This window comes from Protomyctophum bolini, assembly GCF_963924005.1.
Source record: "Protomyctophum bolini genome assembly, chromosome: 18".
NCBI classification, from domain to species: Eukaryota; Metazoa; Chordata; class Actinopteri; order Myctophiformes; family Myctophidae; genus Protomyctophum; species Protomyctophum bolini.
In genome coordinates this window covers 7,718,623-7,734,151 of record NC_137879.1, presented here as the reverse complement: position 1 = coordinate 7,734,151, position 15,529 = coordinate 7,718,623, and the positions used below count along the sequence as shown (strand labels likewise).

General features: G+C 31.9%; 1 protein-coding gene across 1 annotated transcript in view; it reads right to left on the bottom strand.

The window, feature by feature from the left end:
• LOC308333139 (nucleolar protein 58-like) overlaps positions 1–13,668 on the bottom strand; it is a gene marked incomplete at both ends in the record, with an annotated part of 200,946 nt that extends 187,278 nt beyond the window's left edge. The window contains one exon of the mRNA XM_080789334.1: positions 13,555–13,668. Within this exon, the coding sequence (XP_080645460.1) occupies positions 13,555–13,668 (114 nt within the window). The remainder of the gene's footprint in view (positions 1–13,554) is intronic.
• Between the last annotated feature and the right edge of the window lie 1,861 nt (positions 13,669–15,529).

Below are 15,529 nucleotides of genomic sequence, written 5' to 3'. Positions count from 1 at the left end.
TTTGGCAGGCAAATTATTTTGGCAAATTATTTCAGGAGGCAAATTATTTTGGGAGGCAAATTATTTTGGGAGGCAAATTATTTTGGCAGGCAAATTATTTTGGGAGGCAAATTATTTTGGGAGGCAAATTATTTTGGGAGGCAAATTATTTTGGGAGGCAAATTATTTTGGCAAATTATTTTGGGAGGCAAATTATTTTGGCAAATTATTTTGGGAGAAAAATTATTTTGGGAGGCAAATTATTTTGGGAGGCAAATTATTTTGGGAGGCAAATTATTTTGGGAGGCAAATTATTTTGTGAGGCAAAATATTTTGTGAGGCAAATTATTTTGGGAGGCAAATTATTTTGGCAAATTATTTCAGGAGGCAAATTATTTTGGGAGGCAAATTATTTTGGGAGGCAAATTATTTTGGGAGAAAAATTATTTTGGGAGGCAGATTATTTTGGGAGGCAAATTATTTTAGCAAATTATTTTGGGAGGCAAATTATTTTGGCAAATTATTTTGGGAGAAAAATTATTTTGGGAGGCAAATTATTTTGGGAGGCAAATTATTTTGGGAGGCAAATTATTTTGGCAAATTATTTTGGCAAATTATTTTGGCAAATTATTTTGGGAGAAAAATTTTTTTGGGAGGCAAATTATTTTGGCAAATTATTTTGGGAGGCAAATTATTTTGTGAGGCAAAATATTTTGTGAGGCAAATTATTTTGGGAGGCAAATTATTTTGGGAGAAAAATTATTTTGGGAGGCAAATTATTTTGGGAGGCAAATTATTTTGGGAGGCAAATTATTTTAGCAAATTATTTTGGGAGGCAAATTATTTTGGCAAATTATTTTGGCAAATTATTTTGGGAGGCAAATTATTTTGGCAAATTATTTTGGGAGGCAAATTATTTTGGCAGGCAAATTATTTTGGCAAATTATTTTGGGAGGCAAATTATTTTGGCAAATTATTTTACACTTTTGGTTATTGAGAAACAGCTCCTAAAACATTATTTGACACTTTTGGTTGTTGAAAAACAGCTAACCATTCTTTGACACTTTGGTTGTTGAGAAACAGCTCCTAAAACATTATTTTACACTTTTGGTTATTGAGAAACAGCTCCTAAAACATAATTTGACAGTTTTGGTTGTTGAAAAACAGCTTCTAACCATTATTTGACACTTTGGTTGTTGACATTTTGGGAGGCAAATTATTTTGGAAATTTATTTTGGGAGGCAAATTATTTTGGGAGGCAAATTATTTTGGGAGGCAAATTATTTTGGCAAATTATTTTGGGAGGCAAATTATTTTGGCAAATTATTTTGTGAGGCAAATTATTTTGGCAAATTATTTTGTGAGGCAAATTATTTTGGCAAATAATTTTGTGAGGCAAATTATTTTGGCAAATTATTTTGGGAGGCAAATTATTTTGGCAAATTATTTCAGGAGGCAAATTATTCAGGAGGCAAATTATTTTGGGAGGCAAATTATTTTGGCAAATTATTTTGGGAGGCAAATTATTTTGGCAAATTATTTTGGGAGGCAAATTATTTTGGGAGGCAAATTATTTTGGCAAATTATTTTGGGAGGCAAATTATTTTGGCAAATTATTTTGGGAGGCAAATTATTTTGGGAGGCAAATTATTTTGGGAGGCAAATTATTTTGGCAGGCAAATTATTTTGGCAAATTATTTTGGGAGGCAAATTATTTTGGCAAATTATTTTACACTTTTGGTTATTGAGAAACAGCTCCTAAAACATTATTTGACACTTTTGGTTATTGAGAAACAGCTCCTAAAACATTATTTGACACTTTTGGTTGTTGAAAAACAGCTTCTAACCATTATTTGACACTTTGGTTGTTGAGAAACAGCTCCTAAAACATTATTTTACACTTTTGGTTATTGAGAAACAGCTCCTAAAACATTATTTGACACTTTTGGTTGTTGAAAAACAGCTTCTAACCATTATTTGACACTTTGGTTGTTGAGAAACAGCTCCTAAAACATTATTTTACACTTTTGGTTATTGAGAAACAGCTCCTAAAACATTATTTGACACTTTTGGTTGTTGAAAAACAGCTTCTAACCATTATTTGACACTTTGGTTGTTGAGAAACAGCTCCTAAAACATTATTTTACACTTTTGGTTACTGAGAAACAGCTCCTAAAACATTATTTGACACTTTTGGTTGTTGAAAAACAGCTTCTAACCATTATTTGACACTTTGGTTGTTGAGAAACAGCTCCTAAAACATTATTTTACACTTTTGGTTGTTGAGAAACAGCTCCTAAAACATTATTTGACACTTTTGGTTGTTGAAAAACAGCTTCTAACCATTATTTGACACTTTGGTTGTTGAGAAACAGCTCCTAAAACATTATTTTACACTTTTGGTTACTGAGAAACAGCTCCTAAAACATTATTTGACACTTTTGGTTGTTGAAAAACAGCTTCTAACCATTATTTGACACTTTGGTTGTTGAGAAACAGCTCCTAAAACATTATTTTACACTTTTGGTTGTTGAGAAACAGCTCCTAAAACATTATTTGACACTTTTGGTTGTTGAAAAACAGCTTCTAACCATTATTTGACACTTTGGTTGTTGAGAAACAGCTCCTAAAACATTATTTTACACTTTTGGTTATTGAGAAACAGCTCCTAAAACATTATTTGACACTTTTGGTTGTTGAAAAACAGCTTCTAACCATTATTTGACACTTTGGTTGTTGAGAAACAGCTCCTAAAACATTATTTTACACTTTTGGTTATTGAGAAACAGCTCCTAAAACATTATTTGACACTTTTGGTTGTTGAAAAACAGCTTCTAACCATTATTTGACACTTTGGTTGTTGAGAAACAGCTCCTAAAACATTATTTTACACTTTTGGTTATTGAGAAACAGCTCCTAAAACATTATTTGACACTTTTGGTTGTTGAAAAACAGCTTCTAACCATTCTTTGACACTTTGGTTGTTGAGAAACAGCTCCTAAAACATTATTTTACACTTTTGGTTGTTGAGAAACAGCTCCTAAAACATTATTTGACACTTTTGGTTGTTGAAAAACAGCTTCTAACCATTATTTGACACTTTGGTTGTTGAGAAACAGCTCCTAAAACATTATTTTACACTTTTGGTTACTGAGAAACAGCTCCTAAAACATTATTTGACACTTTTGGTTGTTGAAAAACAGCTTCTAACCATTATTTGACACTTTGGTTGTTGAGAAACAGCTCCTAAAACATTATTTTACACTTTTGGTTGTTGAGAAACAGCTCCTAAAACATTATTTGACACTTTTGGTTGTTGAAAAACAGCTTCTAACCATTATTTGACACTTTGGTTGTTGAGAAACAGCTCCTAAAACATTATTTTACACTTTTGGTTATTATTATTGGCAATTATTATTAAAATTATTATTAAATTATTAAATTATTAAAATTATTTTGGCAAATTATTTTGGGAGGCAAATTATTTTGGAAAATTATTTTGGGAGGCAAATTATTTTGGGAGGCAAATTATTTTGGGAGGCAAATTATTTTGGGAGGCAAATTATTTTGGGAGGCAAATTATTTTGGCAAATAATTTTGGGAGGCAAATTATTTTGGGAGGCAAATTATTTTGGGAGGCAAATTATTTTGTGAGGCAAATTATTTTGTGAGGCAAATTATTTTGTGAGGCAAATTATTTTGGGAGGCAAATTATTTTTGCAAATTATTTCAGGAGGCAAATGATTTTGGGAGGCAAATTATTTTGGCAAATTATTTTGGGAGGCAAATTATTTTGGCAAATTATTTTGGGAGGCAAATTATTTTGGCAAATAATTTTGGGAGGCAAATTATTTTGGCAAATTATTTTAGGAGGCAAATTATTTTGTGAGGCAAATTATTTTGGCAAATTATTTTGGGAGGCAAATTATTTTGGCAAATTATTTCAGGAGGCAAATTATTTTGGGAGGCAAATTATTTTGGGAGGCAAATTATTTTGGGAGGCAAATTATTTTGGCAAATTATTTTGGGAGGCAAATTATTTTGTGAGGCAAATTATTTTGGCAGGCAATTTATTTTGGCAAATTATTTCAGGAGGCAAATTATTTTGGGAGGCAAATTATTTTGGCAAATTATTTTGGGAGGCAAATTATTTTGGCAAATTATTTTGGGAGGCAAATTATTTTGGCAGGCAAATTATTTTGGGAGGCAAATTATTTTGGGAGGCAAATTATTTTGGGAGGCAAATTATTTTGGGAGGCAAATTATTTTGGCAAATTATTTTGGGAGGCAAATTATTTTGGCAAATTATTTTGGGAGAAAAATTATTTTGGGAGGCAAATTATTTTGGCAAATTATTTTGGGAGGCAAATTATTTTGTGAGGCAAAATATTTTGTGAGGCAAATTATTTTGTGATGCAAATTATTTTGGGAGGCAAATTATTTTGGCAAATTATTTCAGGAGGCAAATTATTTTGGGAGGCAAATTATTTTGGGAGGCAAATTATTTTGGGAGAAAAATTATTTTGGGAGGCAGATTATTTTGGGAGGCAAATTATTTTAGCAAATTATTTTGGGAGGCAAATTATTTTGGGAGGCAAATTATTTTGGCAAATTATTTTGGGAGAAAAATTATTTTGGGAGGCAAATTATTTTGGGAGGCAAATTATTTTGGGAGGCAAATTATTTTGGCAAATTATTTTGGGAGGCAAATTATTTTGGCAAATTATTTTGGGAGAAAAATTATTTTGGGAGGCAAATTATTTTGGCAAATTATTTTGGGAGGCAAATTATTTTGGGAGGCAAATTATTTTGTGAGGCAAAATATTTTGTGAGGCAAATTATTTTGTGAGGCAAATTATTTTGGAAGGCAAATTATTTTGGCAAATTATTTCAGGAGGCAAATTATTTTGGGAGGCAAATTATTTTGGGAGAAAAATTATTTTGGGAGGCAAATTATTTTGGGAGGCAAATTATTTTGGGAGGCAAATTATTTTAGCAAATTATTTTGGGAGGCAAATTATTTTGGGAGGCAAATTATTTTGGCAAATTATTTTGGCAAATTATTTTGGGAGGCAAATTATTTTGGCAAATTATTTTGGGAGGCAAATTATTTTGGCAGGCAAATTATTTTGGCAAATTATTTTGGGAGGCAAATTATTTTGGCAAATTATTTTACACTTTTGGTTATTGAGAAACAGCTCCTAAAACATTATTTGACACTTTTGGTTGTTGAAAAACAGCTAACCATTCTTTGACACTTTGGTTGTTGAGAAACAGCTCCTAAAACATTATTTTACACTTTTGGTTATTGAGAAACAGCTCCTAAAACATAATTTGACAGTTTTGGTTGTTGAAAAACAGCTTCTAACCATTATTTGACACTTTGGTTGTTGACATTTTGGGAGGCAAATTATTTTGGAAATTTATTTTGGGAGGCAAATTATTTTGGGAGGCAAATTATTTTGGGAGGCAAATTATTTTGGCAAATTATTTTGGGAGGCAAATTATTTTGGCAAATTATTTTGGGAGGCAAATTATTTTGGCAAATTATTTTGTGAGGCAAATAATTTTGGCAAATAATTTTGTGAGGCAAATAATTTTGGCAAATTATTTTGGGAGGCAAATTATTTTGGCAAATTATTTCAGGAGGCAAATTATTTTGGGAGGCAAATTATTTTGGCAAATTATTTTGGGAGGCAAATTATTTTGGCAAATTATTTTGGGAGGCAAATTATTTTGGGAGGCAAATTATTTTGGGAGGCAAATTATTTTGGCAAGTTATTTTGGGAGGCAAATTATTTTGGCAAATTATTTTGGGAGGCAAATTATTTTGGGAGGCAAATTATTTTGGGAGGCAAATTATTTTGGCAGGCAAATTATTTTGGCAAATTATTTTGGGAGGCAAATTATTTTGGCAAATTATTTTACACTTTTGGTTATTGAGAAACAGCTCCTAAAACATTATTTGACACTTTTGGTTATTGAGAAACAGCTCCTAAAACATTATTTGACACTTTTGGTTGTTGAAAAACAGCTTCTAACCATTATTTGACACTTTGGTTGTTGAGAAACAGCTCCTAAAACATTATTTTACACTTTTGGTTATTGAGAAACAGCTCCTAAAACATTATTTGACACTTTTGGTTGTTGAAAAACAGCTTCTAACCATTATTTGACACTTTGGTTGTTGAGAAACAGCTCCTAAAACATTATTTTACACTTTTGGTTGTTGAGAAACAGCTCCTAAAACATTATTTGACACTTTTGGTTGTTGAAAAACAGCTTCTAACCATTATTTGACACTTTGGTTGTTGAGAAACAGCTCCTAAAACATTATTTTACACTTTTGGTTATTGAGAAACAGCTCCTAAAACATTATTTGACACTTTTGGTTGTTGAAAAACAGCTTCTAACCATTATTTGACACTTTGGTTGTTGAGAAACAGCTCCTAAAACATTATTTTACACTTTTGGTTATTAAGAAACAGCTCCTAAAACATTATTTGACACTTTTGGTTGTTGAAAAACAGCTTCTAACCATTATTTGACACTTTGGTTGTTGAGAAACAGCTCCTAAAACATTATTTTACACTTTTGGTTATTGAGAAACAGCTCCTAAAACATTATTTTACACTTTTGGTTGTTGAAAAACAGCTTCTAACCATTCTTTGACACTTTGGTTGTTGTGAAACAGCTCCTAAAACATTATTTTACACTTTTGGTTATTGAGAAACAGCTCCTAAAACATTATTTGACACTTTTGGTTGTTGAAAAACAGCTTCTAACCATTATTTGACACTTTGGTTGTTGAGAAACAGCTCCTAAAACATTATTTTACACTTTTGGTTATTGAGAAACAGCTCCTAAAACATTATTTGACACTTTTGGTTGTTGAAAAACAGCTTCTAACCATTCTTTGACACTTTGGTTGTTGAGAAACAGCTCCTAAAACATTATCTTACACTTTTGGTTGTTGAGAAACAGCTCCTAAAACATTATTTGACACTTTTGGTTGTTGAAAAACAGCTTCTAACCATTATTTGACACTTTGGTTGTTGAGAAACAGCTCCTAAAACATTATTTTACACTTTTGGTTACTGAGAAACAGCTCCTAAAACATTATTTGACACTTTTGGTTGTTGAAAAACAGCTTCTAACCATTATTTGACACTTTGGTTGTTGAGAAACAGCTCCTAAAACATTATTTTACACTTTTGGTTGTTGAGAAACAGCTCCTAAAACATTATTTGACACTTTTGGTTGTTGAAAAACAGCTTCTAACCATTATTTGACACTTTGGTTGTTGAGAAACAGCTCCTAAAACATTATTTTACACTTTTGGTTACTGAGAAACAGCTCCTAAAACATTATTTGACACTTTTGGTTGTTGAAAAACAGCTTCTAACCATTATTTGACACTTTGGTTGTTGAGAAACAGCTCCTAAAACATTATTTTACACTTTTGGTTGTTGAGAAACAGCTCCTAAAACATTATTTGACACTTTTGGTTGTTGAAAAACAGCTTCTAACCATTATTTGACACTTTGGTTGTTGAGAAACAGCTCCTAAAACATTATTTTACACTTTTGGTTATTGAGAAACAGCTCCTAAAACATTATTTGACACTTTTGGTTGTTGAAAAACAGCTTCTAACCATTATTTGACACTTTGGTTGTTGAGAAACAGCTCCTAAAACATTATTTTACACTTTTGGTTATTGAGAAACAGCTCCTAAAACATTATTTGACACTTTTGGTTGTTGAAAAACAGCTTCTAACCATTATTTGACACTTTGGTTGTTGAGAAACAGCTCCTAAAACATTATTTTACACTTTTGGTTATTGAGAAACAGCTCCTAAAACATTATTTGACACTTTTGGTTGTTGAAAAACAGCTTCTAACCATTCTTTGAAACTTTGGTTGTTGAGAAACAGCTCCTAAAACATTATTTTACACTTTTGGTTGTTGAGAAACAGCTCCTAAAACATTATTTGACACTTTTGGTTGTTGAAAAACAGCTTCTAACCATTATTTGACACTTTGGTTGTTGAGAAACAGCTCCTAAAACATTATTTTACACTTTTGGTTACTGAGAAACAGCTCCTAAAACATTATTTGACACTTTTGGTTGTTGAAAAACAGCTTCTAACCATTATTTGACACTTTGGTTGTTGAGAAACAGCTCCTAAAACATTATTTTACACTTTTGGTTGTTGAGAAACAGCTCCTAAAACATTATTTGACACTTTTGGTTGTTGAAAAACAGCTTCTAACCATTATTTGACACTTTGGTTGTTGAGAAACAGCTCCTAAAACATTATTTTACACTTTTGGTTATTATTATTGGCAATTATTATTAAAATTATTATTAAATTATTAAATTATTAAAATTATTTTGGCAAATTATTTTGGGAGGCAAATTATTTTGGAAATTTATTTTGGGAGGCAAATTATTTTGGGAGGCAAATTATTTTGGGAGGCAAATTATTTTGGGAGGCAAATTATTTTGGCAAATAATTTTGGGAGGCAAATTATTTTGGGAGGCAAATTATTTTGTGAGGCAAATTATTTTGTGAGGCAAATTATTTTGTGAGGCAAATTATTTTGTGAGGCAAATTATTTTGGGAGGCAAATTATTTTGGGAGGCAAATTATTTTTGCAAATTATTTCAGGAGGCAAATTATTTTGGCAAATTATTTTGGGAGGCAAATTATTTTGGCAAATTATTTTGGGAGGCAAATTATTTTGGCAAATTATTTTGGGAGGCAAATTATTTTGGCAAATTATTTTAGGAGGCAAATTATTTTGTGAGGCAAATTATTTTGGCAAATTATTTTGGGAGGCAAATTATTTTGGCAAATTATTTCAGGAGGCAAATTATTTTGGGAGGCAAATTATTTTGGGAGGCAAATTATTTTGGGAGGCAAATTATTTTGGCAAATTATTTTGGGAGGCAAATTATTTTGGCAGGCAAATTATTTTGGCAGGCAAATTATTTTGGCAAATTATTTCAGGAGGCAAATTATTTTGGGAGGCAAATTATTTTGGCAAATTATTTTGGGAGGCAAATTATTTTGGGAGGCAAATTATTTTGGCAGGCAAATTATTTTGGGAGGCAAATTATTTTGGGAGGCAAATTATTTTGGGAGGCAAATTATTTTGGGAGGCAAATTATTTTGGCAAATTATTTTGGGAGGCAAATTATTTTGGCAAATTATTTTGGGAGAAAAATTATTTTGGGAGGCAAATTATTTTGGCAAATTATTTTGGGAGGCAAATTATTTTGGGAGGCAAATTATTTTGTGAGGCAAAATATTTTGTGAGGCAAATTATTTTGTGAGGCAAATTATTTTGGGAGGCAAATTATTTTGGGAGAAAAATTATTTTGGGAGGCAGATTATTTTGGGAGGCAAATTATTTTAGCAAATTATTTTGGGAGGCAAATTATTTTGGGAGGCAAATTATTTTGGCAAATTATTTTGGGAGAAAAATTATTTTGGGAGGCAAATTATTTTGGGAGGCAAATTATTTTGGCAGGCAAATTATTTTGGCAAATTATTTTGGGAGGCAAATTATTTTGGCAAATTATTTTACACTTTTGGTTATTGAGAAACAGCTCCTAAAACATTATTTGACACTTTTGGTTGTTGAAAAACAGCTAACCATTCTTTGACACTTTGGTTGTTGAGACACAGCTCCTAAAACATTATTTTACACTTTTGGTTATTGAGAAACAGCTCCTAAAACATTATTTGACAGTTTTGGTTGTTGAAAAACAGCTTCTAACCATTATTTGACACTTTGGTTGTTGAGAAACAGCTCCTAAAACATTATTTTACACTTTTGGTTATTGAGAAACAGCTCCTAAAACATTATTTGACACTTTTGGTTGTTGAAAAACAGCTTCTAACCATTATTTGACACTTTGGTTGTTGAGAAACAGCTCCTAAAACATTATTTTACACTTTTGGTTATTGAGAAACAGCTCCTAAAACATTATTTGACACTTTTGGTTGTTGAAAAACAGCTTCTAACCATTATTTGACACTTTGGTTGTTGAGAAACAGCTCCTAAAACATTATTTTACACTTTTGGTTATTGAGAAACAGCTCCTAAAACATTATTTGACACTTTTGGTTGTTGAAAAACAGCTTCTAACCATTCTTTGACACTTTGGTTGTTGAGAAACAGCTCCTAAAACATTATCTTACACTTTTGGTTGTTGAGAAACAGCTCCTAAAACATTATTTGACACTTTTGGTTGTTGAAAAACAGCTTCTAACCATTATTTGACACTTTGGTTGTTGAGAAACAGCTCCTAAAACATTATTTTACACTTTTGGTTGTTGAGAAACAGCTCCTAAAACATTATTTGACACTTTTGGTTGTTGAAAAACAGCTTCTAACCATTATTTGACACTTTGGTTGTTGAGAAACAGCTCCTAAAACATTATTTTACACTTTTGGTTATTATTATTGGCAATTATTATTAAAATTATTATTAAATTATTAAATTATTAAAATTATTTTGGGAGGCAAATTATTTTGGAAAATTATTTTCGGAGGCAAATTATTTTGGGAGGCAAATTATTTTGGGAGGCAAATTATTTTGGGAGGCAAATTATTTTGGCAAATTATTTTGGGAGGCAAATTATTTTGGCAAATAATTTTGGGAGGCAAATTATTTTGGCAAATTTTGGGAGGCAAATTATTTTGGCAAATTATTTTGTGAGGCAAATTATTTTGTGAGGCAAATTATTTTGTGAGGCAAATTATTTTGGCAAATTATTTTGGCAAATTATTTTGGGAGGCAAATTATTTTGGCAAATTATTTCAGGAGGCAAATGATTTTGGGAGGCAAATTATTTTGGCCAATTATTTTGGGAGGCAAATTATTTTGGCAAATTATTTTGGGAGGCAAATTATTTTGGCAAATAATTTTGGGAGGCAAATTATTTCAGGAGGCAAATTATTTCAGGAGGCAAATTATTTTGGCAAATTATTTTGGGAGGCAAATTATTTTGGCAAATTATTTTGGGAGGCAAATTATTTTGGCAAATTATTTTGGGAGGCAAATTATTTTGGCAAATTATTTTGGGAGGCAAATTATTTTAGGAGGCAAATTATTTTGTGAGGCAAATTATTTTGGCAAATTTTTTTGGGAGGCAAATTATTTCAGGAGGCAAATTATTTTGGGAGGCAAATTATTTTGGCAAATTATTTTGGGAGGCAAATTATTTTGGCAAATTATTTTGGGAGGCAAATTATTTTGGGAGGCAAATTATTTTGGGAGGCAAATTATTTTGGGAGGCAAATTATTTTGGGAGGCAAATTATTTTGGCAAATTATTTTGGCAAATTATTTTGGGAGGCAAATTATTTTGGCAAATTATTTTGGGAGAAAATTTATTTTGGGGAGGCAAATTATTTTGGCAAATTATTTTGGGAGGCAAATTATTTTGGCAGGCAAATTATTTTGGGAGGCAAATTATTTTGGCAAATTATTTTACACTTTTGGTTATTGAGAAACAGCTCCTAAAACATTATTTGACACTTTTGGTTGTTGAAAAACAGCTTCTAACCATTATTTGACACTTTGGTTGTTGAGAAACAGCTCCTAAAACATTATTTTACACTTTTGGTTATTGAGAAACAGCTCCTAAAACATTATTTGACACTTTTGGTTGTTGAAAAACAGCTCCTAACCATTATTTGACACTTTGGTTGTTGAGAAACAGCTCCTAAAACATTATTTTACACTTTTGGTTATTGAGAAACAGCTCCTAAAACATTATTTGACACTTTTGGTTGTTGAAAAACAGCTTCTAACCATTATTTGACACTTTGGTTGTTGAGAAACAGCTCCTAAAACATTATTTTACACTTTTGGTTGTTGAGAAACAGCTCCTAAAACATTATTTGACACTTTTGGTTGTTGAAAAACAGCTTCTAACCATTATTTGACACTTTGGTTGTTGAGAAACAGCTCATAAAACATTATTTGACACTTTTGGTTGTTGAAAAACAGCTTCTAACCATTATTTGACACTTTTGGCTGTTGAGAAACAGCTCCTAAAACATTATTTGACACTTTTGGTTGTTGAAAAACAGCTTCTAACCATTATTTGACACTTTGGTTGTTGAGAAACAGCTCATAAAACATTATTTGACACTTTTGGTTGTTGAGAAACAGCTCCTAAAACAATATTTGACACTTTTGGTTGTTGAAAAACAGCTTCTAACCATTATTTGACACTTTTGGCTGTTGAGAAACAGCTCCTAAAACATTATTTGACACTTTTGGTTGTTGAAAAACAGCTTCTAACCATTATTTGACACTTTGGTTGTTGAGAAACAGCTCATAAAACATTATTTGACACTTTTGGTTGTTGAGAAACAGCTCCTAAAACATTATTTGACACTTTTGGTTGTTGAAAAACAGCTTCTAACCATTATTTGACACTTTGGTTGTTGAGAAACAGCTCCTAAAACATTATTTGACACTTTTGGTTGTTGAGAAACAGCTCCTAAAACATTATTTGACACTTTTGGTTGTTGAAAAACAGCTTCTAACCATTATTTGACACTTTGGTTGTTGAGAAACAGCTCCTAAAACATTGACACTTTTGGTTGTTGAGAAACAGCTCCTAAAACATTATTTGACACTTTTGGTTGTTGAAAAACAGCTTCTAACCATTATTTAACACTTTGGTTGTTGAGAAACAGCTCCTAAAACATTATTTGACACTTTTGGTTGTTGAGAAACAGCTCCTAAAACATTATTTGACACTTTTGGTTGTTGAGAAACAGCTCCTAAAACATTATTTGACACTTTTGGTTGTTGAGAAACAGCCCCTAAAACATTATTTGACACTTTTGGTTGTTGAAAAACAGCTCCTAAAACATTATTTGACACTTTTGGTTGTTGAGAAACAGCTCCTAAAACATTATTTGACACTTTTGGTTGTTGAGAAACAGCTCCTAAAACATTATTTGACACTTTTGGAATTTCTTAAATTCTTAAACTTTTAAATTTCTTAAATTCTTAAACTTTTACATTTCTTAAATTCTTAAACTTTTAAATTTCTTAAATTCTTAAACTTTTAAATTTCTTAAATTCTTAAACTTTTAAATTTCTTAAATTCTTAAATCCTCTATTTTTTTTTAAAGTCTTCAGAGGCCTCGTATAAGCCCCACCCCCCCCCCCCCCCTCCCCCCCCTCCCACTTTACCTTTTTTATTAATGTTTTTGTATTATGCTTTATTGTATTGTTCTATTAACCCATTCTGAACGGGAACCCATTTTGGTGTTAGCATCATGTTATGCTTTAGCTATTGAAAAATAGCAGATCTACAAGCTCATAGAGCGCCACTCGGTGGCGCGCTATGAGCTTGTAGATCTGCTATTTTTTTGAAAAATCGAATGGGTCAGAATGGGTTAAATCAAATCAAGTCAAGTACATTTTGATGTCAATAAGTTTGTGCTTTTATTCAGATCTATTCTCTTTGCACTAAATTAAACCATAATGTTTATGATAGCACGTATGCATACAGTGCGTGCGTGCGTGCGTGCGTACCTTGGCTAGGCCCACATGGGGGAAGGTGTCCATGGTCATGACCGTCTCCTCTCCTGTCCGGTTCTCCAGTTGTCCCTTGAGGATACGAGCAGCCGTGTAGGTGGTAATACCCATACCTGAGAAACACACGCACACACACACACACGCACGCACACACACACGCACACACACACACGCACACACACACGCACACACACACACACACACGCACACACACACACACACACACACACACACACACACACGCGCACACACACGCACAAAATTATCACACAACTAGAACTGCACTCTGCCGAGTGCATACTTGCTTGTTGCACACTAGTAGGCCATAAATGGCCAACTAGTGCGCAAGCAGAGCGCGCAAGTACTTTCGACCGCTGGAAACTATCACATCTCAGTATCTCTGTGAAGGAACGTTTGAAATGTATAATCATTACGTGTAACTATTTGCTACCTAACTACTTTTTTACAGAAAAATGAATCATTCATATGTGATGAAAAAAAAGGTATATAAACTGAATTAAAATATATTATACAGTATAATTATTTTATTACTTATTGTAAATTGTCAATTGTTTTAAATGTATTTCATTTTGTACTATAGTGATATTAATACTAAATCATGATCAGAGTAATATGTGTCTCTAACTTCAATTTCTGTAATAATACTTTCAAATTTGTTGAAATATACATGATCTAAAATACTTCCGAAATCTGTAGTTGGATTTGTATTTAATTGTTTAAAGCCTAATCTTGACATGAAGGTCTTTATAGTTATATATTTTTCAGTATAATGGTCTTCATTGAAATCTCCTATTATCATAATTGTGGAAGTCGGAGATGATAGATACTTTACCATTTTTTTGAGAAATGTGTTTAATTCCGAAAGGTTTGTTTTAGGTGATCTGTACATAAGAATGATATATAGATCTTTATCTTTTACATGTATACATACGTGTTCTACTTTTTCTAATATCCCGATTTCTTTTTGAATTATTTCTTCTTTTATAGCAAACATAACCCCCCCACCTATATCATATTCTCTGTCATTCCTGATTGTTTTGTAATCTTCCGTATATTTGGATTTTCTAGAGGTGATTGTCGTAATCGTATAATTTTTGATCTTTTTAGGACTAAAGTCAAGTATATATAGATCTCTTATCCTTTTCACTCGACTGAATGCTACATAGGCTTGTCCCGGGTTAAAACGTGAGCCCTTCATAGATACGACAATCTCTTGTATAGTTAAACCTTGAACCTTATGAATAGTTAATCCCCAAGCTAATGTCAACGGGAATTGAAACCTTATTTGTTGATCCTGTTCTTCTGCCTCCATGGAAAATTATAGCTTCATGTCTGTATATTGGAACTGCTTCTGGGTAATTTTTATATTTACTATTAGACTTCACATTAAGACCAACATCTTTGTCTTGGAATTTAACGAGTATTACTGTAACATAGGTGTCGTTTTTCTCAAAGTCAATATACTCAACAAGTCCTCTGATACCGTTGACTAATCCATCAGATCTGACAATGTGACTTGCTTAGTCAGTTTTGCCGGTTCTACAGGATATTCGAGATCACTGGTCCTCTGAATGTGTAGATCTTTGTCCTAAAGTCCTGTTTGATCTGACAATGTGACTTGCTTAGTCAGTTCTGTAGATAAATTCTCTTCTCTGAAATTGTATGGATTTCTGTCCTTTGTCCTAAAGTCCTGTTTGGTTTAGTTAGTTATATACTTACACTACAACGACGTTAAGCTTAATGGTTAACTTTTTGACATTTGCGTTACTTTTATACACTCCAGAAACATAATGTTGTATTACTTACGTCATCAGAAATGGTCATCTGTGTAATCTGGTCCCAGCAGACCAGGCACAGATTTACAAATTACAAATCACATTACAACTACATACAGAGTATGTTGTTGTAATTTGATTAGCAGTATACTGTGGTTACTTGGTTCCAAAAAGTG